Raw genomic sequence first — 20,569 nt, 5'->3', positions numbered from 1 at the left:
TCCATTAAATCACTGTATCTTGGGGTGAGATTTGACCCAACCCCCCCCCACCCCCCCCCCAACCCCCTTGCCTGAGGAGTAGATGTGCTCATCACTGGGGAAGAGAGCTCTGAAAATGTCGTTTTTTTCCTGAGCGCTTTTAAGCCGTCAGTGGCAGCCCCAGACGGGCAGGCTTTGTAGCGAGCAAGGAAAGTTTTGAGTGTAGATGACAGATCTCTTTGCGTGATAGCCAAAGCATGCTGCTGCAGTGGTTTCTGATGGTTATGGTGGGAAGACTGAAATGGTGGTGTGGGCCCCTCCTCCAGTCAGAACAACCAGGTGTGTGTGCACCGCTGTGTAAAAGTGCATACTGTGTTTTCGTGTCTGTCTCTGGATCACATCGCTGGGGAGATATGCTGAGTGGCCCGGTATGGCCTGGAAAACTTATGCCATCACCGAAAATCTCAGCATGGGTCAGAAAAATAACATTCATTTTAATATTTTATTATTATTAATATTATTATTGTTTTATAATTATTCTGAGCCTGCATTATGTGACAGAATTCGAGAAAAAGGGACACGGCATTGCCTTCCTTTTTTTGATTGTGTTAAAAATATAGATCGGTTGAATTGCAGATGCATCACGTTGTAATCGTGCTGGTAATCTCTTGACATGACGTGCACACGCTGACCTGCATGAACAGACGGACAGACGGACGGACGGACAGAGACTCACCTGTGCAGATCCACCGCAGGTCACTTTTTAAAGCCACTGCCTTTGATGTCTCTCACAGTATCAGAGATCCTGCGCTTTCCTGAGTCTACAGGCTGTGACTAATGTTGGATGATTCGACCTCTTATCGTTGCGAAGAGATTCGCAGCAGTGAAAAGTTTTTCAGCTGAGCGGAGCTGTAAGATTCTGCAGAGGGAGGGTATTTTGGGAAATATGATCCCAGCACCAGCCATCTGTTCTAATCCCCACCATGAGATTTTTATGTCACATAATTATATATTTAAGCCCCGTATGGTTTAATTCTGCCCCTCTTCAGAGAGTCGTAATCTTCTGGAGGGATTGACTCTCATCAAATGCAGAAGCCTCTGCCTGAAGACCCACTCCTCCCCCACCGGAGAAAAGCAAAGCACCACAGTAAACAGTCTCTGGCCCAGAAGATGCATCTGGAACTGACAGAATTCCCACCTTCCATTTAATTCTCTTTCATCCATTCCTCTGGTGCTTATTTATATTGATGTCTTATTTAGAAGGGGGTCTGTTTGCCAGCGCCGTGCCCTGATTCTTTCTCGTGCTCTCCTTCCTTCCTGGCTGCGTGGAGCCGTTCGGAGATCCTTCAGAGAGACAGCTCGCTGACGCTCGGCGTTGAGAGCTGCATATTTACAGTAAATATGAACATGAACTGATTTAACATTTAATGTGGGTGCATTCCACATCACCAACCCAGTGCCCCCCTCAAATTCCCAGCTCTCCCCCAGGCCTGAGAATATCACAGTATTTTACACAGTTAATGGACCGTTTATCTCTGGTTTTGCAGATATGTAACATTGTTTATATGTGGTCCAGTAGGATCCTTTCTCAAAGATACACCACCATGTTCCTGCCTTAGGAACAGAACTCACACCCCCGCAATCATGAGCTCTTTTCAGTACATTACACTACATTACACTACATTACATTACATTACATGCATTTAGCAGATGCGTTTATCCAGCACCACTTCCTGCACAGGAGAACAGAAGTGTATCTCTACGTTAAATGAGCAACAGGGTCAGACTAGGCTAAAAGCACTCCCAGACCAGTGAGTGTGAGTATAACACCATTTCAAGCACTACCACACGTTAACATGTGCTAACATATAACTAGACAGCCTAGAAAATAAAGGGAAGTCAAGTACAAACACTGCTGTATATCTCACTCTTCAGATCACAGAATCCATAACACATCTTGATATTACAAGTAAAATAAGCTGCCAATAATACAATTTTTCAGTGTGTTTTGGGCAGGTTGAGTTGTGTGAGAACTTTTAGGGAACCAAACAGCTTCAGCACCTTTAAATGAGTAGGGCAATGTGGAGGGGCAGTTAGCTGGAACAAGCATCACCTGACGCCCCATGTTGATTTGAGTAAAAAACACTAGTAATACCTGCAGCCTGCAGGCCTATGAAGTGCTGCTAACCTGGTTAATGTCAGAGCTTTCCGCCTCTCGGAGACCGCCGGGATGTTCTCACCGTTGGAGAAGCGCGTCGGCCCAAAGGAGCACATTTAAATTAAAATACAGCGAGTCTGACAAAGGCAGGGCCGCTGAGCGGGTCGCTGCCACGGAGGGCCGACACTGCGTTCATCAGACGCACCTCTGCCTTTACGCACCAGCCAGAACCCTCCTTACCCAGGGGGACCGCTGAGCGGGTCGCTGCCACGGAGGGCCGACACACACTGCGTTCATCAGACGCACCTCTGCCTTTACGCACCAGCCAGAACCCTCCTTACCCAGGGGGACCGCTGAGCGGGTCGCTGCCACGGAGGGCCGACACACACTGCGTTCATCAGACGCACCTCTGCCTTTACGCACCAGCCAGAACCCTCCTTACCCAGGGGGACCGCTGAGCGGGTCGCTGCCACGGAGGGCCGACACACACTGCGTTCATCAGACGCACCTCTGCCTTTACGCACCAGCCAGAACCCTCCTTACCCAGGGGGACCGCTGAGCGGGTCGCTGCCACGGAGGGCCGACACACACTGCGTTCATCAGACGCACCTCTGCCTTTACGCACCAGCCAGAACCCTCCTTACCCAGGGGGACCGCTGAGCGGGTCGCTGCCACGGAGGGCCGACACACACTGCGTTCATCAGACGCACCTCTGCCTTTACGCACCAGCCAGAACCCTCCTTACCCAGGGGGACCGCTGAGCGGGTCGCTGCCACGGAGGGCCGACACTGCGTTCATCAGACGCACCTCTGCCTTTACGCACCAGCCAGAACCCTCCATACCCAGGGGGACCGCTGAGCGGGTCGCTGCCACGGAGGGCCGACACACACTGCGTTCATCAGACGCACCTCTGCCTTTACGCACCAGCCAGAACCCTCCTTACCCAGGGGGACCGCTGAGCGGGTCGCTGCCACGGAGGGCCGACACACACTGCGTTCATCAGACGCACCTCTGCCTTTACGCACCAGCCAGAACCCTCCTTACCCAGGGGGACCGCTGAGCGGGTCGCTGCCACGGAGGGCCGACACTGCGTTCATCAGACGCACCTCTGCCTTTACGCACCAGCCAGAACCCTCCTTACCCAGGGGGACCGCTGAGCGGGTCGCTGCCACGGAGGGCCGATGCACACTGCGTTCATCAGACGCACCTCTGCCTTTACGCACCAGCCAGAACCCTCCTTACCCAGGGGGACCGCTGAGCGGGTCGCTGCCACGGAGGGCCGACACTGCGTTCATCAGACGCACCTCTGCCTTTACGCACCAGCCAGAACCCTCCTTACCCAGGGGGACCGCTGAGCGGGTCGCTGCCACGGAGGGCCGACACACACTGCGTTCATCAGACGCACCTCTGCCTTTACGCACCAGCCAGAACCCTCCTTACCCAGGGGGACCGCTGAGCGGGTCGCTGCCACGGAGGGCCGACACACACTGCGTTCATCAGACGCACCTCTGCCTTTACGCACCAGCCAGAACCCTCCTTACCCAGGGGGACCGCTGGGGGGGGGGAGCATCGGGCTTCCTTCATTAACGAGCCTAACAGGATTATGGGGAAATTTGCATGGGGGGGGAGCGTGGAGGGGGAGCATGTATTTGGGTCAGATTTCAGATTGCATGCATTAATGATGGCTGAGAGGATGGCAATGGAGCGAGGCAGCTGAGAAGAGTCTGCACTGATGGACACACTCCAGCAGGGTGTATGTGTGTGTGCGTGTGTGTGTGTTTCTGTGTGTGTGCGTGTGTGTGTGTGTTTCTGTGTGTGCGTGTGCGTGAGTGTGTGTGCGTGCGTGTGCTGTATGTATATGTGTGTGTGTGTGTACGTGAGTGCTTGTATGTATATGTGTGTGAGTATGTGTTTGTGTGTGTGTTTCTGTGTGTGTGCGTGTGTGTGTGTGTTTCTGTGTGTGCGTGTGCGTGAGTGTGTGTGCGTGCGTGTGCTGTATGTATATGTGTGTGTGTGTGTACGTGAGTGCTTGTATGTATATGTGTGTGTGTGTGTGTGCGTGCATGTGTGTATGTGCATGCATGTGTGTGTGTCTGAGGGAAAATCCATCTGACAGTCTTTGTGCATATTTAAGAATGGAAACCCCATCTGCTCTTTATTTGCGTTTGACGAATGCGATAAAAATATCCTATTGTATGTGTGCAGTTGTATATGCATAATGTTTGAATTAGCGTAGGGGAAATGTACTTGGTGGAATTTTTTTGTATGTGTGTGTATGAGAGCATATTGCTCATGTTGCATGAGTTGGGGTTGGACACTGGTTGGTGGGGAATATATTTACTCATCTGATCATCTCTGTATTTCTAGCACGTCGAGTCGTGTGCGGCTGACGTCAGTATCGAGCTTACAGGTATACTGTGGCCCTAACATCAATCACTGGCAGGAATCGGCCCCTCGCAGGTAGAGTTTCACTTTTTACCTGAAGGCCCACACATCACACTGAGAGCGTCATGGCTGCGTGTCTGGTTGGTGATGCTTTCACCACATCATGGAAGTGACCCAGATATCTGGTGCCCTTCAGAGAAATGGGTGTGCGTTAGGCAGGAAACAGGAGCCGCTGAGGGGAACCGTCCAGGTGGTGTGAGAGCCGCACGGTGTGGCCGCACGGCTCGTTTCAGCTTTTCAGCGTCGGCCTGGCTGACAGTGTGACTCAGCTGAGGAGAGTGAGTCACGGCCTCAGGTGGGGGACAGAGCTTTTCTCCTCGTCCCCTCATTTACACGAGAAGTGAGGTGAGGCGAACGCCCACGGGAAACCACGTGAGCGCTCTCCATTTCATTCACAAGCTGCTCTTCACCTCCTCCTCAGCGGCGGCGGCCAGGTGGCCCAGCCCACACGCACAGCGTTCCGCTACCCAGCAGCCTCACATGCATTCCGCTGGCATGGTTAGGGACAGCCCCACTCGCTGCCCCAGACACACACACACACACTGTGCCTCTCCTGCTGCACTCCACGGCCTAACCCTCAGACACACACCGTACTGTCAGTGTTTCAGCCGTCTGGCAAGACACAAACGGACAGCCTTCACTGTCCACCCTGACTCTCCTCCCCTCGCTGCCCCGCCCACATCTGTCACATGAATCCCGCAGAGAGAGAGGCGTGGGGAGTCTGACCCCCGACGAAACGCTAACAATCAGAAACACAGATTATGAAACCCTGAGGTATGGACGGTTTTTCCTATTCGTGAGAGATTGTCTCACCATCTGTTGTTGCATCTGGGGGGGGGGGGGGGGGGGGGCAGTGATGAAACTAGCATTCTTACCCCCTCAACAGTCCCAGCATGCTTTTTCATTAGCGTAATGAAATCTGTTATCTTAACGAGGTTTGGCAACTCTGTGTCAGTGCAAGGACACGCGACTGCCCCCCCCCCAGCCCAAACAGTCTGGGTGCTCTAAGTGAGAGACCCTGGCAGGCAGAGGTGAGACTGTGGGATTGGTTTGCTGCCCCGCGCTAACACGTTAAATCTAATCCCATTACCCCTCCCCTCCCCTCCCCGGCTGGGACGGGGTGTGCAAGGTGACCTCTCTCCCTGCGGGTGGGGCAGGATTGGGGGAAACGTTCCACTGCACAGATCCGCCGCGGACTCCGCTGCTGCTCCCGTATCGGAAACCGGGCGCGTCCCTGCTGTGGAAACACAACCAGCCCCCCAGCGGGGTCTCCGTTTAAACCGCCGCGGGGTCGATGCCGGGGGGGGGGGGTTGCAAGGGTGGGCTGCGATTTGTTCACAGGTGGGGCGCATCAGCTGAATGAAAACCCCTTTAACAGCTCTGTCTCTGATTGGCTGGCTTCAAACACACAGATACCGATCGGCTCTCGCGATGATGAAGGTGATTTTGACTGTGATGCCGGCCAGGCACTGGTGGCTGTATCCCAGCATGCACTGGTGGCTGTATCCCAGCATGCACTGGTGTGTTCCTTCCTGCTAAAGCATGATAAAATTTCCCTGCGAATTAATATTTTATCTCCACAGCTCAGGGAAGGAAAGAGATACAGCCAGGGGAGATTCAGCCGCTTCTGTTTTGGTGGATAAGTGGACTGCATCCATTATTCAGCTTCTGATGTGTGTTGTTGTATGAAAAAAAAACGTGTTCATCTACTGCATTTGTAGTTTTGAGCCACTTGAAAAATCACAAAAAAAATCAAAGGCATTTCCTGTTGAGGCAACAGGTGTGATGCTCCACCTGTCCTGCAGAGGGAGCTTTTCCCCAATGTAAGCTGGTCTGGAGTCTCAATATCACCATATACCCACAGTCTGTAATTCTGTTTGACTGGGATTTTAAATTATTCTGAGGGACTGATAAAGAACAGCCATCTCACAGCAGTCTGCCTCCCAGGACCCCTGTCACCTGCAGGCTCAGTCCTTATCATGAGTATGACAGGATTAAAAATTTTGTTGGTAAACCTCACGACTAATGGACCCAGATTTCATAAAGATGAAAAACACTTCTTTTAAAGAAAAAAATGTATACATTTTCTGATTGTGCATAATGGTTAATAGTTGCTAATTTATTCAGCCTGGAAAGGAGGTGGGGGAGGTGTTGCAACTGGCTGCTCAGTGAGGCTGTTGGGAATGACAGGACTGTAGGTGGTGCGCAGGAGGACCGTGGTCCGTTTTTCTGCATTTATATGTCTGCTCTTATGTATGCTTTGCGATAACCGCTTTCATAAATTTACTGTTGTGATGCAGAATCAATTATTTCTGTGACATTCATGCCATTTGTGAAAATGTTGAATTGCAATTCAGAGGTAGTTGACCACTTCTGGCGTCCGCAGCTCGGCACTTCAGCACCGCCCACGTGCTTTTGCGCATGACCCCCTCCACTGTCCGCGAGGAGGTACGGCCTTGTCGCGTGAAATCAAGGATAATTTGGCGACTCTGAATTTTGCTGTTGTCAGAATAATGAGACAGATGGAGGCCGAGGCCTCCGCGCTAATCCGCTCTTCGGGAAAATGCGTGGATTTACGAGGCGCCCGCTGCCTGACTCGCTGGCTGCGCCGACCGCCGCTTTGCTTTTGTTGGTTTCGTTGATTCGTCACGATCCGTCGCGGCCGCGCTCCTCTGCACGTGCAGAAAGCAGGGGTGCAGGCTGGAGCAGAGGCCGTGCTCATGAAAGCAATTTCAGCTTTAGCTTTTTTAGTCTGCATACAGACGTGTGAATGATTTTTGTCCCGGCGTGCACGAGTAGCCTAATAAGATTCAAAAGCAACAACTTCAATGTCAATACAAAATAAAAAGTATCGTAACTGAACGGCAATAATAATACGTTAATAGCATGACATTGTTATTATTTTACATTTTTTTGTGTAATTCATAATATTTTAGAGTCTTGGTGCTTTTGTTATTTAAGCAATTTAAATATTCATATAATTAGTAGCAGTAGAAGTAGTATTGCTGTATATTATTGCAACCAACGATATTTGATCATTATATAAAATGTATATTATTATTGTTTTTATTATTAAATTGGTACGATACAGCGCATGGTTACGTGGTATAGGCTACCTGTTGTGATGACGTTGCAGGGGCGGGGCAGAGCTGCCAGCATCAGTGTAGAGGCTCGGAGTCTTGCCACAGAGCGCTGTGCCGAGTTGCAGGCGTTGCTCCACGCTTCTCGATCCAGGCGTCCTCTCCCGGCGGAAGCTCCGTTTTTCAGCCTGTTCGGAAAACTGAAAGCTGATGCGGGTTCGCTCACTGGGAAAGCTGAAGATCCGAAAAGGGCATTCACGACCAAGTGGAGAGTATATGCACGGATCTGAAGGAAATGCCTCATACGCCGATTGAAGTGGCTTGTTATGCAGTACGGTAATGTTATTTTTCAAAATCCAGCTGGCTTTTTTAACGCTTGTAACTAGGGGCAACTTTTAAGGACCACCACATATGTTTTTCTTACTTGGATTGTTAATGAGTAAATTATTCGCTGCAAATGGACAGTCCTTGCGTTGCTAAAGAATCTGTCAACATAATCTGAAAACAGACTGTTGCGTGATTACAGGAAATTTGGAGACTAAACTGATATAAAACAATCGATGCATTTTTATATATGACAATTTTTATGCAATTTCGAATATTTTAAAACACTCGCCAAACTTGTTAAACCTGTGCGCGCGCACCTTCCCTGAACTCTCCCAGAAGAGACGCCCGCATACTGCCCTGACGGGAGGAGCAGAATGATCCGCACCTGACACCCAACTCCGGACATTCGCTCCAGCTCCATATCTGTGTGGAACATGAAGACCGCCGCGATCCTGACCGTTGGAGTTCATTTGCTTTGCTTCCTTTCCGGCAACTGGACAGCAACTCTGGGTGGCTACGGTAAGCGTGTGGCGGTCAGAGAATATGCAGTCCCAGCAGAGGGAAGATTCCGTGCTGGAACACACGGGTTCATTTTAGCATTTATGGTTGTTTGATATATGTATTTTTAAATGTAATCGTGATGTGAATTTTGTCAGCGACCCAAACGCATTTTTGGGACAGTGGCAACACACACACACACACACCGAGAGCGTTTACAGCGAATCCTTCAGGTGCTGAACTCAGGGCACATTTTAAAGGCTACAAACCTCTATGACTACTCTAATCGACCTGTAAACCAGATGTCACTTTTCGACATAATTTGCTATAACGTTTGTTTTATGCATATGTTAAAGAAACCGACGAGATGTAGTTGCTGTCAGGCTTGTTATCCTTGTGGTATCTGTGCTTATCTTGTGTCTGTATTGTCAGGCATTGTGAAGTGATGGAGATAGTCTGAACTGTAGAGTACCAGGTGCTGCGCTCATGTTTCCTGCTGTATTTATTTTACAGGAGATAATTATTACCGATGACAGTCGCACAAGAAACCACACCAAGTGACAGATTGAAGATAATTATACTGGCGCTCTGCATAAATTAAAACCATGCTCAGTCATAATTATGCTAATATAGTTCAAATAGTAATTGCTGAAATGTCAAAACATGAAAGGTGCTGTCAGAAGCATTTTGCCGGAATATTAGTGTCACAAACAATAATGCAGAAAGTGTGTGGGGCATGGTAAATTAGAACAATCAATTATTTGTACCAATGACCCATAGTCAGCTGCATTACATTGATCGTATCATAATGTCCTTCTTTTTAAAAATGAATTAAATGCGTTACATTTAAATGCTCTTTAAAATGACACGTACATAAATGACTTTCCTCACGAGCATCAGTTGTAACACTACATGTTGATAATGCTGTAACTCCCTCTACCCTCTGAAGTGAGACGTGCACTCGGGCATCGCACATATCCAAAGAGCGCACTCTGGGTGAGCTTCGTGCAAGCGTGTGTCAGGCTGCGCGGTGTTTTACATACGGAATTTGAATGTGCAGGCAGCCCTGGAAGAGTTTGGGACTGCAAGCAGTAACGCGACGGGCGCTCCAACGGGCCGGGCTCAGATTCGGACACTGCGAGCGCTGTCCTCTTACTGCGTGGGTTCGCAATTCCGATTCCAACGGACACATTCAGCGTCTCAGCGTTTCCTCTACGTCAGACATCTGCATCGGAACAATCCGCGTACTTACGGCGAGCGCACAATCCGGCTGTTCGGATATGTTCTGTATGCAGGCTGCTTTAATCAAATCACACAGTGACTGTACCGCTAGCTGCGCCGCGCAGTTCAACAAAAGTAAAGTAACACTTCATCAAAGATAAAGGGGCTGATTTATTTTAGATTATTTTAAAAATGCTGCTCAACGAGCATAGCCCCCTGTTACCACTGTAAGATAACCAGACCTGCGACTCTCATTCTTTGAATATAATTTACATGATCGGAGGATCCTCGCGAATGGAATTAAATGCATCAAACGCTTGTTGGAAATACCTCGTGGTGCTACCTGCTAGTCCATGGGCGTCGACCAGTTACTGCACAAATCCACAGATCTACATCTGAAGGTGTTAATAGTGGAGACATGATTTAATTGTTGCATCCGCTTAACATGAAGATCAGTAGACCTGCACAGCATCTGTTCTAAACCGATGCATTTGAACAGACAGATAATGTGTCAAAGTCAGGAGCTGCAGGTTGCAGTTTTATGGGCTTGGCTTGGATATCTCATTTGTGGATGAAGTCAGGGCTGTAGTGTAAATGCGGTGAGAATGTGGTGTCAGCAGGGAGATGCGGGGAGCTGCAGGCTGGCTTTGTGGAGCGGCCTGGTTGGCGGTGTGTGTGGTGGGAATGTGGTGTCAGCAGGGAGATGCGGGGAGCTGCAGGCTGGCTTTGTGGAGCGGCCTGGTTGGCGGTGTGTGTGGTGGGAATGTGGTGTCAGCAGGGAGATGCGGGGAGCTGCAGGCTGGCTTTGTGGAGCGGCCTGGTTGGCGGTGTGTGTGGTGGGAATGTGCTGTCAGCAGGGAGATGCGGGGAGCTGCAGGCTGGCTTTGTGGAGCGGCCTGGTTGGCGGTGTGTGTGGTGGGAATGTGGTGTCAGCAGGGAGATGCGGGGAGCTGCAGGCTGGCTTTGTGGAGCGGCCTGGTTGGCGGTGTGTGTGGTGGGAATGTGCTGTCAGCAGGGAGATGCGGGGAGCTGCAGGCTGGCTTTGTGGAGCGGCCTGGTTGGCGGTGTGTGTGGTGGGAATGTGCTGTCAGCAGGGAGATGCGGGGAGCTGCAGGCTGGCTTTGTGGAGCGGCCTGGTTGGCGGTGTGTGTGGTGGGAATGTGGTGTCAGCAGGGAGATGCGGGGAGCTGCAGGCTGGCTTTGTGGAGCGGCCTGGTTGGCGGTGTGTGTGGTGGGAATGTGGTGTCAGCAGGGAGATGCGGGGAGCTGCAGGCTGGCTTTGTGGAGCGGCCTGGTTGGCGGTGTGTGTGGTGGGAATGTGCTGTCAGCAGGGAGATGCGGGGAGCTGCAGGCTGGCTTTGTGGAGCGGCCTGGTTGGCGGTGTGTGTGGTGGGAATGTGGTGTCAGCAGGGAGATGCGGGGAGCTGCAGGCTGGCTTTGTGGAGCGGCCTGGTTGGCGGTGTGTGTGGTGGGAATGTGGTGTCAGCAGGGAGATGCGGGGAGCTGCAGGCTGGCTTTGTGGAGCGGCCTGGTTGGCGGTGTGTGTGGTGGGAATGTGCTGTCAGCAGGGAGATGCGGGGAGCTGCAGGCTGGCTTTGTGGAGCGGCCTGGTTGGCGGTGTGTGTGGTGGGAATGTGGTGTCAGCAGGGAGATGCGGGGAGCTGCAGGCTGGCTTTGTGGAGCGGCCTGGTTGGCGGTGTGTGTGGTGGGAATGTGGTGTCAGCAGGGAGATGCGGGGAGCTGCAGGCTGGCTTTGTGGAGCGGCCTGGTTGGCGGTGTGTGTGGTGGGAATGTGCTGTCAGCAGGGAGATGCGGGGAGCTGCAGGCTGGCTTTGTGGAGCGGCCTGGTTGGCGGTGTGTGTGGTGGGAATGTGCTGTCAGCAGGGAGATGCGGGGAGCTGCAGGCTGGCTTTGTGGAGCGGCCTGGTTGGCGGTGTGTGTGGTGGGAATGTGCTGTCAGCAGGGAGATGCGGGGAGCTGCAGGCTGGCTTTGTGGAGCGGCCTGGTTGGCGGTGTGTGTGGTGGGAATGTGGTGTCAGCAGGGAGATGCGGGGAGCTGCAGGCTGGCTTTGTGGAGCAGCCTGGTTGGCGGTGTGTGTGGTGGGAATGTGCTGTCAGCAGGGAGATGCGGGGAGCTGCAGGCTGGCTTTGTGGAGCGGCCTGGTTGGCGGTGTGTGTGGTGGGAATGTGGTGTCAGCAGGGAGATGCGGGGAGCTGCAGGCTGGCTTTGTGGAGCGGCCTGGTTGGCGGTGTGTGTGGTGGGAATGTGCTGTCAGCAGGGAGATGCGGGGAGCTGCAGGCTGGCTTTGTGGAGCGGCCTGGTTGGCGGTGTGTGTGGTGGGAATGTGGTGTCAGCAGGGAGATGCGGGGAGCTGCAGGCTGGCTTTGTGGAGCGGCCTGGTTGGCGGTGTGTGTGGTGGGAATGTGCTGTCAGCAGGGAGATGCGGGGAGCTGCAGGCTGGCTTTGTGGAGCGGCCTGGTTGGCGGTGTGTGTGGTGGGAATGTGCTGTCAGCAGGGAGATGCGGGGAGCTGCAGGCTGGCTTTGTGGAGCGGCCTGGTTGGCGGTGTGTGTGGTGGGAATGTGCTGTCAGCAGGGAGATGCGGGGAGCTGCAGGCTGGCTTTGTGGAGCGGCCTGTGGTGGGAATGTGGCAGGGCTGACCTCTCCCCTCTCCCCTGCGCACTCTGGAGGCCCTGTTTCTAATGCCTCTCACATGAGACCGATTACAGGCAGAAACACAATGGAGGGCGGGACCGACAGGGCCGTGAAGGCGTGCGTATCAGCCAGCGTGTGACTGCTAACGTCCGGGCAGAAGCCGAGGCGGAGGGAGAGGAGGTGTGAGGGGGACACAGTCGGAGGGAGAGGAGGCGTGAGAGAGACAGAGCCGGAGGGAGAGGAGGTGTGAGGGACACAGCCGGAGGGAGAGGAGGTGTGAGGGACACAGCCGGAGGGAGAGGAGGTGTGAGGGACACAGCCGGAGGGAGAGGAGGCGTGAGAGAGACACAGCCGGAGGAAGAGGAGCAGTGAGAGATACACAGCCGGAGGAAGAGGAGCAGTGAGAGATACACAGCCGGAGGGAGAGGAGGCGTGAGAGAGACACAGCCGGAGGGAGAGGAGGCGTGAGAGAGACACAGCCGGAGGGAGAGGAGGCGTGAGAGAGACACAACCGGAGGGAGAGGAGGTGTGAGAGAGACACAGCCGGAGGGAGAGGAGCAGTGAGAGACACAGCCGGAGGGAGAGGAGCAGTGAGAGACACAGCCGGAGGGAGAGGAGCAGTGAGAGACACAGCCGGAGGGAGAGGAGCAGTGAGAGAGACACAGCCGGAGGGAGAGGAGCAGTGAGAGACACAGCCAGAGGGAGAGGAGCAGTGAGAGAGACACAGCCGGAGGGAGAGGAGGTGTGAGAGAGACACAGCCGGAGGGAGAGGAGGCGTGAGAGAGACAGAGCCGGAGGGAGAGGAGGTGTGAGGGACACAGAGCCGGAGGGAGAGGAGCAGTGAGAGACACAGCCAGAGGGAGAGGAGGTGTGAGAGAGACAGAGCCGGAGGGAGAGGAGGTGTGAGGGACACAGAGCCGGAGGGAGAGGAGGTGTGAGGGACACAGCCGGAGGGAGAGGAGGTGTGAGAGAGACACAGCCGGAGGGAGAGGAGGTGTGAGAGAGACACAGCCGGAGGGAGAGGAGGTGTGAGGGACACACAGCCGGAGCGAGAGGAGGTGTGAGAGAGACAGAGCCGGAGGGAGAGGAGGTGTGAGGGACACAGAGCCGGAGCGAGAGGAGGTGTGAGAGAGACAGAGCCGGAGGGAGAGGAGGTGTGAGAGAGACAGCCGGAGGGAGAGGAGGTGTGAGGGACACACAGCCGGAGGGAGAGGAGGTGTGAGAGAGACACAGCCGGAGGGAGAGGAGGTGTGAGGGACACACAGCCGGAGGGAGAGGAGGTGTGAGGGAAGGCTGGGCTGGGTGGAAGAGACGCGCGGTCTTCGCTCAGAGCTGAGGCCTCTGAAAGAGGCCTGCAGGGGCGTTTCGCGATAAGAGACGGGCAGCAGCTTCTCTGCTCTGCTTCAGAGAGCTTTTATCCCTTTTCACACATGTGCTCAGCGCTGGATGTTTCTGTGAGAAAGCGGTGTTTGAAGGGTTTCTCTCTGAGGTCAGCCGGGACAGCAGTGCTTCAGCCACCTGTTATAGTAAAAGCAGTGATGGGGGGGGGGGGCATCGTGAACCCCCTCATGGGTGGAGCTACCAGGGGCTGTCAATCACTGGCTCTCCATATCAGAATAGGATTGTGGGTTCGGGTCAGGGAGCCGGGGGGAAACACGATGGCAGCGCCGATGTTTGGGGATTGTGAAGCCACAGTCTCCCATCTCTCATCAGATGGCAGTGTAGCATGGTGGTTAAAGGGCAGGACTGCGCACTGCTGCTCTACCCTTGGGCAAGGTACTTAACCCAGAATTGCCTCAGTAAATATCCAGCTGTATAAATGGATAACATCGTGAAAAAACAAAACTATAACCTGTATAAGTCTTCCTGGATAAGTAAATACCATACCATTTATTATATAATAATAAATACCAATAATGTAATGTAAATGAGCTGAAGCTCTGGCCTGGGATGCTTTCAGCACTGTGACTGGCTCCCGGGGAAGGGTTTAGCCGTAACACACTGTCAGCACTGTGACTGGCTCCCGGGGAAGGGTTTAACCGGAACACGCTGACAGAGGTCCTGAGAGCACCGTGACGCACAGCCCTGTGGCCAACGAGGCGGCGGGAGGTCCCAGGAGGCCCCAGAGACTGAGTCGCACTCTAGTATCTTTTGCAAGATATGGGCTGCGTTTAATTTAAAACGAAGCGGGGGGCGGCCGCGGTCGCTGCAGAGACGAGACCCGGCACTCCTGGCAGGTCCGCTTCCTCCAGCGTTCCCAGCACCCTACCGAAGAAGCGGAAAATCCTGAGAGCGAGCAGCAACATTCCGCAGCAGAAGCCGCACGCCCCGCGCCAAATGCCGTGCAGATGTATGTCTGCAACACCCACCGATGCATTACTGCAAAACACACACACGTGAACAGCTTGTTCATCTGCTGAGGGTTTCCACAGAAAGGGATAGGCTCCCTGTCCAGGGTGGGGGTTTCAGCACTCAGTACGTCTAAGAACGCTTTCTACCGGCTTTGATATTTTAATTACTGCCGATATAAATTCCCCCTTTTATCTTTGTTCTTCGTATTCCCAAAATTAGCATAAGCCTTGTTAGTTTCAGGTGGCTAAGATGAGGTCCCTTTATTGTGTGAATATATTTTTATTACAGTTATGGATTTTTTGATTCTGTCATGAAATTTTCCATACGTCAGTGGTATCATTTTGTTCAGAAAGTACCTGGTTCTCTAAAGAAAATGCTGGTAATTTCAAATATGTAATCTCAGTTCTACAGAACTGGATTCATTTTGTTTTCATTTTCAGGATTACATATTTGTTTTACTGCAGAGGGCAAAGTGTGCTGAAGACAGCCGAGGGAGATGTAATCAGGAGAGTAAACGGCACAGGTCACAGAGAGGCTCAGGCCGAAGGTCGCTGTGTTATAGTGGGAAGAGAGACACGTAGTGATCGGGGGGGGCTGTTTAGACCCTTGAGTAAGGGTACCCACAATGCACTGCTCCACTCTAAGCTGTGTGGCCGCAAGGTGTTCATAGCAGTTACCTGTGGATGGAATCAGCATTGTCCTCTCCCTCTTTCTTCCACCTCTTTTTTTCTTTCAGGCTTCAGCTTTGTTTCCTTCTCGTAATTGACGCATGTAAATGCCCGTTTGAGCTCCTTGTTTTATTGCCTTAATAAGGAAGCCGTAAAAGTCAAAGGTCTGCCTCTCCCCCTCTCTGAGTGAATGGCTAAGGTAAGCACAGCACTGTGTCTGAGCGTCAGGGAAGAGTGGAAATGGAGTTTGTATAGTATTCACAGGTTAATCATTTACTGGGCTTTGGATCTACCTGCTGAAGGATAGCCTGTGTTCTTTGTTTGGTGGAGAGCAGGTGATCAGCAGGTGTGAGCAGTGCACCGCTGTGCTGAGTGTTTTTCCCCCTTTTTTCAGTGATGCTGTTTTTTCTCTTGTTGTAAAGCGTGTGTAAAGAGCTAGTTGTGACTGATGACCTCCAGTTTTTGATGACTGGCAACATCTTTGTCTCAGATTGTTTTCTTTTAATTGAACAGGAGTTCTGAGGGCCTCCCTCTGTATGTCCCTCTCGCTGTCTGTGTCTCCGACCCTCCTCCACGGTCCTGGCCGTTCACCATCACGATGGGAATGCAGCAGGGGGGCTCAGATTGTCGGTGGCCACGCCCACTCACGCCTTGCTGCGGTTTTTCTGCTCTCAGTGTGTCCAGTCAGAGGAGGCTCATACACTCCTCGTATCCGCCCAGCGGCTGAATGACCGTAATGATAGATAATAGATAATAATAATAGATAATAGACCATAATAACGATAATAATAAGGTAGTGCGCTTCTTGCGTTCAGGCTGCGTCGTGCCTTTCGCTTTGATGCAGAAGTAGCTTGCCCCACACTGCCTGTGATAACGTCTGCTGCAGCCGCTGTGTGCAGAACAACGTTCCCCCGGCGGCAGCGTCTTCCGCACCTCTGAAATACACCACACATCTCTGTCTGCTTCCTGTGCTCTCAGGTGAGGGGACTGTCACCTGTGCTTGGTGGAGTCTCCGTACCGTTCACTACGGAGGTTTGGGGTCTAATCTGCTACCGAATGTTCCTTCTCAAATGAGGCATGGCACCTTCACTGTTCCTAAACTCTGCTTTCCTTTTAAAAAATCAATGGTTTAATGTACTTGTGTTTCTGCCAGCTAGCTTGTACCTTGTCTGGCCAACTATTGATACCTGGTCATGCAGCGCCTCTAATATTGTGTCTCCTTGTATGGCTTTTGCTTGTGTTGAACTCTGCCTCACTTGTAGGTCGCTTCGGATAAAAGCGTCTGCCAAATGAATAAAAAGTAATGTAAATGTAAGTGTTCCTGTAAAAAGCCCTGGCTGTCTAAAGGGCCCCCGTAAAAGCATCTGATTAGTTGGGCGTGGCTCACAGAAACCCGCCGACTTCAAAGAGGCGGCTCTTCTGGAAGGTGTAGAGCCACTGCAGCCCCCATGCTAATGAAACACAGATAAGCCTGTGTCCTGTGCTGCCGGTCTGTGCAATGCCAGCAGGAAAAGTCGAGCGCTGTTCGCTCTCCCAGCTGTGCACCGCTGAGGGCTGGCTAGCTGTGAAACGCAGCCATCTCTACTGCTTAAAAAAGGATGGGGATGGCTTTTTCAGTGAGGAGTGACAGCCCAGAGAGGTCATTTTAATCAGGCATGTTGTGGGAAAGCCCTGCCTCTCAGATCCAGCATCCGGTTCACTTCACACTCCGTGGCCTCAGCCTGTCTCTGTTTCCGCTGGTACTCCTGCCCTGTGTGGCTTTAATATCACGGCGTGAGAGTGTGCATGTATCGATCAGTTTGCGAGCCGCGTGCATCCCTGAGCGGAAGCCGCTGCAGCGCTGTGTGTTGGGTGAGCGTCGGTGGGTCGGGGTTGGGGGTGTTCGTCCGTCTCCCCCGGCTGGCTCCCCGTGTGCCCGGCCGGGAGGAAGCGCCCAGCATTCAGCTCTTAATAGCAGGAAGTAGCCCTGAGAGAACAAAGGGAAGCAGTGCTGCTCTCTGGGCCTGCCCCCCCCCCCAGTTAAAAACAGAAAGCCTGAGTAATCCAAAATGTTTGCTAACTGGATGGGGGTGGAGGGAATAAAACCCTCGTTAGGCCTTTACACTCCCTTTCATCCCGGCTTTATTGACAGGGTTTAATTGGAGGCTGAAGGTGGTAATTAAATCCAAAAATTCGTGAAATAGTGGGGGGACTTAAATACTCAAATAGCAACATTTCATTGGCTACCGCCAGAGATATTGTAAAGCGCCCAGACGCACTGCCATATGGGAGAGAGGCATGCTGGGAGAACCAGACGAGACCGCAGAAAAAAACTGTAATCATTTCTGCTTTAATTGCTTTTTTGTGTCTGTGTTCCACAGATGCTGCAATTTAGTTCTTATGACTGAAAAGTCAAATGAGGTTTTATAACTTCAAGGCCGTAGCCTTCAGAGGGTACACCGTGTATTAACACATTGTATATATAATTGAATTGACAATTATCTAAAAACCCGTGTTAAGCTCATTTATGTTCAGAACTAAAATACAGAACTGAAACCATACTCTTTTTCAGAATCAGTTATATCAACCTGAACAATTCCCAAATTAATTAGCTATCAGGTTTTTAACTCTCAGGGTACCTCTTAGTTATGTCCTTTTCTGTGTTCATAGCTGTGTAAAGGCCAAAGGTTTATGTATTGAAAAGCTGCCAGTAGCCACCACTGGATGCTTGAGTAGCCATTCTCTTCACTTGATTGGCTGTGTGGTCCCTGGTATCACAGTCCTGTTTGGAAAGGTTCTCTGGCTCCCTGGAGGGGACTTGGCCCGGTTTGAAAAAGAGGGGAAATTAGTGAAGAATGAGATGAAGGAGAAGGTGCTTGTTTATCTCCCTGTTGTGTTTTAATACTTTAAAATTTATGTTTTTAACTTGCTGTGGATTTCCTTCATTTAAAGCCCTGTGAGTTTTCCCGTTCAGTATGCAAACCGAAACATGAGGTTAGCAAATGGCAGAGCTATGCAAATTAATGTCATCTGTTATCTGGCCTGTTTAGGAGTCACTCAGACAAGCAGTCGCAACAAACGTCTCTGTTACCGCCGTCACTGTGGTGCTACTGCAGCACTAAAGGGGGAGCTGGCTTTGCCGGGTTTTGTTTTCATTGCTGTTAAGTAGATATCATTGATTTAATTGATCGGTATGGATGTCTGTAGATTGCTGTGAGGCGCTGGGAGGTGCGGCGCGTGATTAAAGGGTTAACAGTGCTGAGTTAGCTGCATGCTTTCCGCATTAGTGTCCGTCAGCCCTGATCTGCTGTGCCATCACCACACAGACATTTGCATGCTTTATACATCATAATTTACACTCTGGCACGAAGAATAGGGACAGCTGTACAGACTATCGAGAACAACAGAATCATAGTCACCTTTCCATTACAGCTGCTTGGCAGACACTCTTATCCAGAGTGACAGTTACATTGCTTACAATTTTTACATACAAATGAAGCACCTTGCCCAAGGGTACAACAGCAGAGCCCAAGAGGGAATCAAACCAGAAGCCTGTAGGTCACAAGCCCTTCTCACCACTATACCACACTGCTGCCAGTTTCATTTTGAAAGGACGAAGAGGCCTTTTTTTGGCATGGTGTGTGTCCCACTCTAATCAGCTGTCTGCCTCTCATTACTCTGCAGCAGTTGGTTATATAAATAATAATGGAGGAAGTGAGGGAAGGCAGTCTGTGATGGCTGTTTAATTGCTGTAATTCGTACGTGGGTCCTGTGCTGGTGGGCAGGCGTATCAGGAAAAAAAAAACAGCCTGTCTGTTAACTACTGAAGAAACCCTGGAAGAGTGTTGATGTTGAGCTGGAAGAGGTCTGGTCCCTTTAAGGCCGGCTCAGTGTTAGCGGTTATACTCCGCGGCCGTTGTGGGTTCTGTGAAAGGGGCGCTGTGCAGTGCATAATCGTCCAGGCACATTATCATAATTGAAGCATTCAGCTCCGGCAAAGTGGGTCGGGGTGCCGGGCTGAAGGAGCGGCTTGCAGGCCGGGCAGCAGCAGTGGACACAGCTCTCCGGTCTCTCCGGCCTCTCCGGCCTCTCCGGCCTCGCGATGTGACCCCTGCAACACACCGGGAGAAAGGGCGGGAGGGGGGTGGGGGGGGGGGGGGGGCAAGGGAAAACTGCCGAAATGGTGCAGATCAAACACGTCGCCTCAATCCAGGCTAATCCCGAGTCATTCGCACAGAATTACCCATTAATTAGATTCCATTAGGGGCCTGGCACCAGCTGACAAACCAACAGTTTCTGCGCTGCACAGGCCAGGGAACGGCTCAGCCAAACAGATAAGCGTCTGGATGACTCACAAGATAAATACTTTATCTTAAATACTAGGTAAATACTGTAAGAATTAACAGCTTCTTTTAATTCTTCTTTTCCGTCCGCATTTGGTATCAAATCTGTGGACCCAGATCGTGTTTTCTGGATGATTAGAGATCATTTGGAGTGGTTGTTTCTTATGGTAAATTTGCTTTCGTCATGTTTAAGAAGGAAAGTGTGTGTGTGTGTGTGTGTGTGTGTGTGTGTGTGTGTGTGTGTGTGTGTGTGTGTGTGTGTGTGTGTGTGTGTATGTGTGCACTCGGTGTGATTGAAGAATATATTCCATCTGCTGTCTCTATCTGTGAAACTAATTTGAATTGACCAGTGTTACGCACACTGAACTCAATGGCTGTTTCACAGGTGAGATTGATTGATAGGTTAAGGCTCATTGATCAAAGCGTTTGGGCCATGGTGCATGCATGAGAGTCATCTTCTGCTCTTGCTCAACAGAAATTACGCACGCCGACTGTAGTCATCTTGCTTGATACCTGAGATCAGGTGATGGGTTGGGCAGTTTGTTTGCTGTGTAAACACCTTTTCCGCTGCTGATAAGTCATATGTCAGTATCCTGGCTTCACGTCCGGTGGCACAGATCCCAACTCCTCTGGTTAAAGCCCAACCTTTACTCTGTGTATACATTGTGGTTACCACGTCAGTTTATACTCTATGACTACATTCTGCACTTGACCACAGATTCAAGGTCAGTTTGCCTGCCTCAAATTTTAGCCATGACCATATAGTGTAAAATCTTACTTCTGATCCACGATCAGTTGCTACAGTCAGACAAGAGAACGTTTTAAAAACAGCCGTTAAAGGAGAGTTAAGTGTGTTTTCTGATC

The 20,569-nt window shown here is 51.5% G+C and overlaps 1 protein-coding gene across 3 annotated transcripts in view; it reads left to right on the top strand.

The window, feature by feature from the left end:
• Positions 1 to 7,785: 7,785 nt before the first annotated feature.
• The window catches only part of sema4f (sema domain, immunoglobulin domain (Ig), transmembrane domain (TM) and short cytoplasmic domain, (semaphorin) 4F), a 67,599-nt gene continuing 54,815 nt past the window's right edge, over positions 7,786 to 20,569 (top strand). Inside the window, exons 1-2 of one of the 3 annotated variants that reach the window (XM_036551091.1) lie at positions 7,786 to 7,993; positions 8,326 to 8,508. In XM_036551091.1, coding sequence (XP_036406984.1) covers positions 8,424 to 8,508 — 85 coding nt within the window. In that variant the 5' untranslated portion in view covers positions 7,786 to 7,993; positions 8,326 to 8,423. Of the gene's footprint in view, positions 8,509 to 20,569 lie in introns of all 3 variants that reach the window. The other 2 variants (XM_036551090.1, XM_036551089.1) reach the window with 2 other exon arrangements.

The sequence above is a fragment of the Megalops cyprinoides genome, chromosome 18 (assembly GCF_013368585.1).
Source record: "Megalops cyprinoides isolate fMegCyp1 chromosome 18, fMegCyp1.pri, whole genome shotgun sequence".
NCBI lineage: Eukaryota > Metazoa > Chordata > Actinopteri > Elopiformes > Megalopidae > Megalops > Megalops cyprinoides.
The sequence above is the reverse complement of the archived record's forward strand: the minus strand, read 5'-3'. Positions and strand labels throughout refer to the sequence as shown.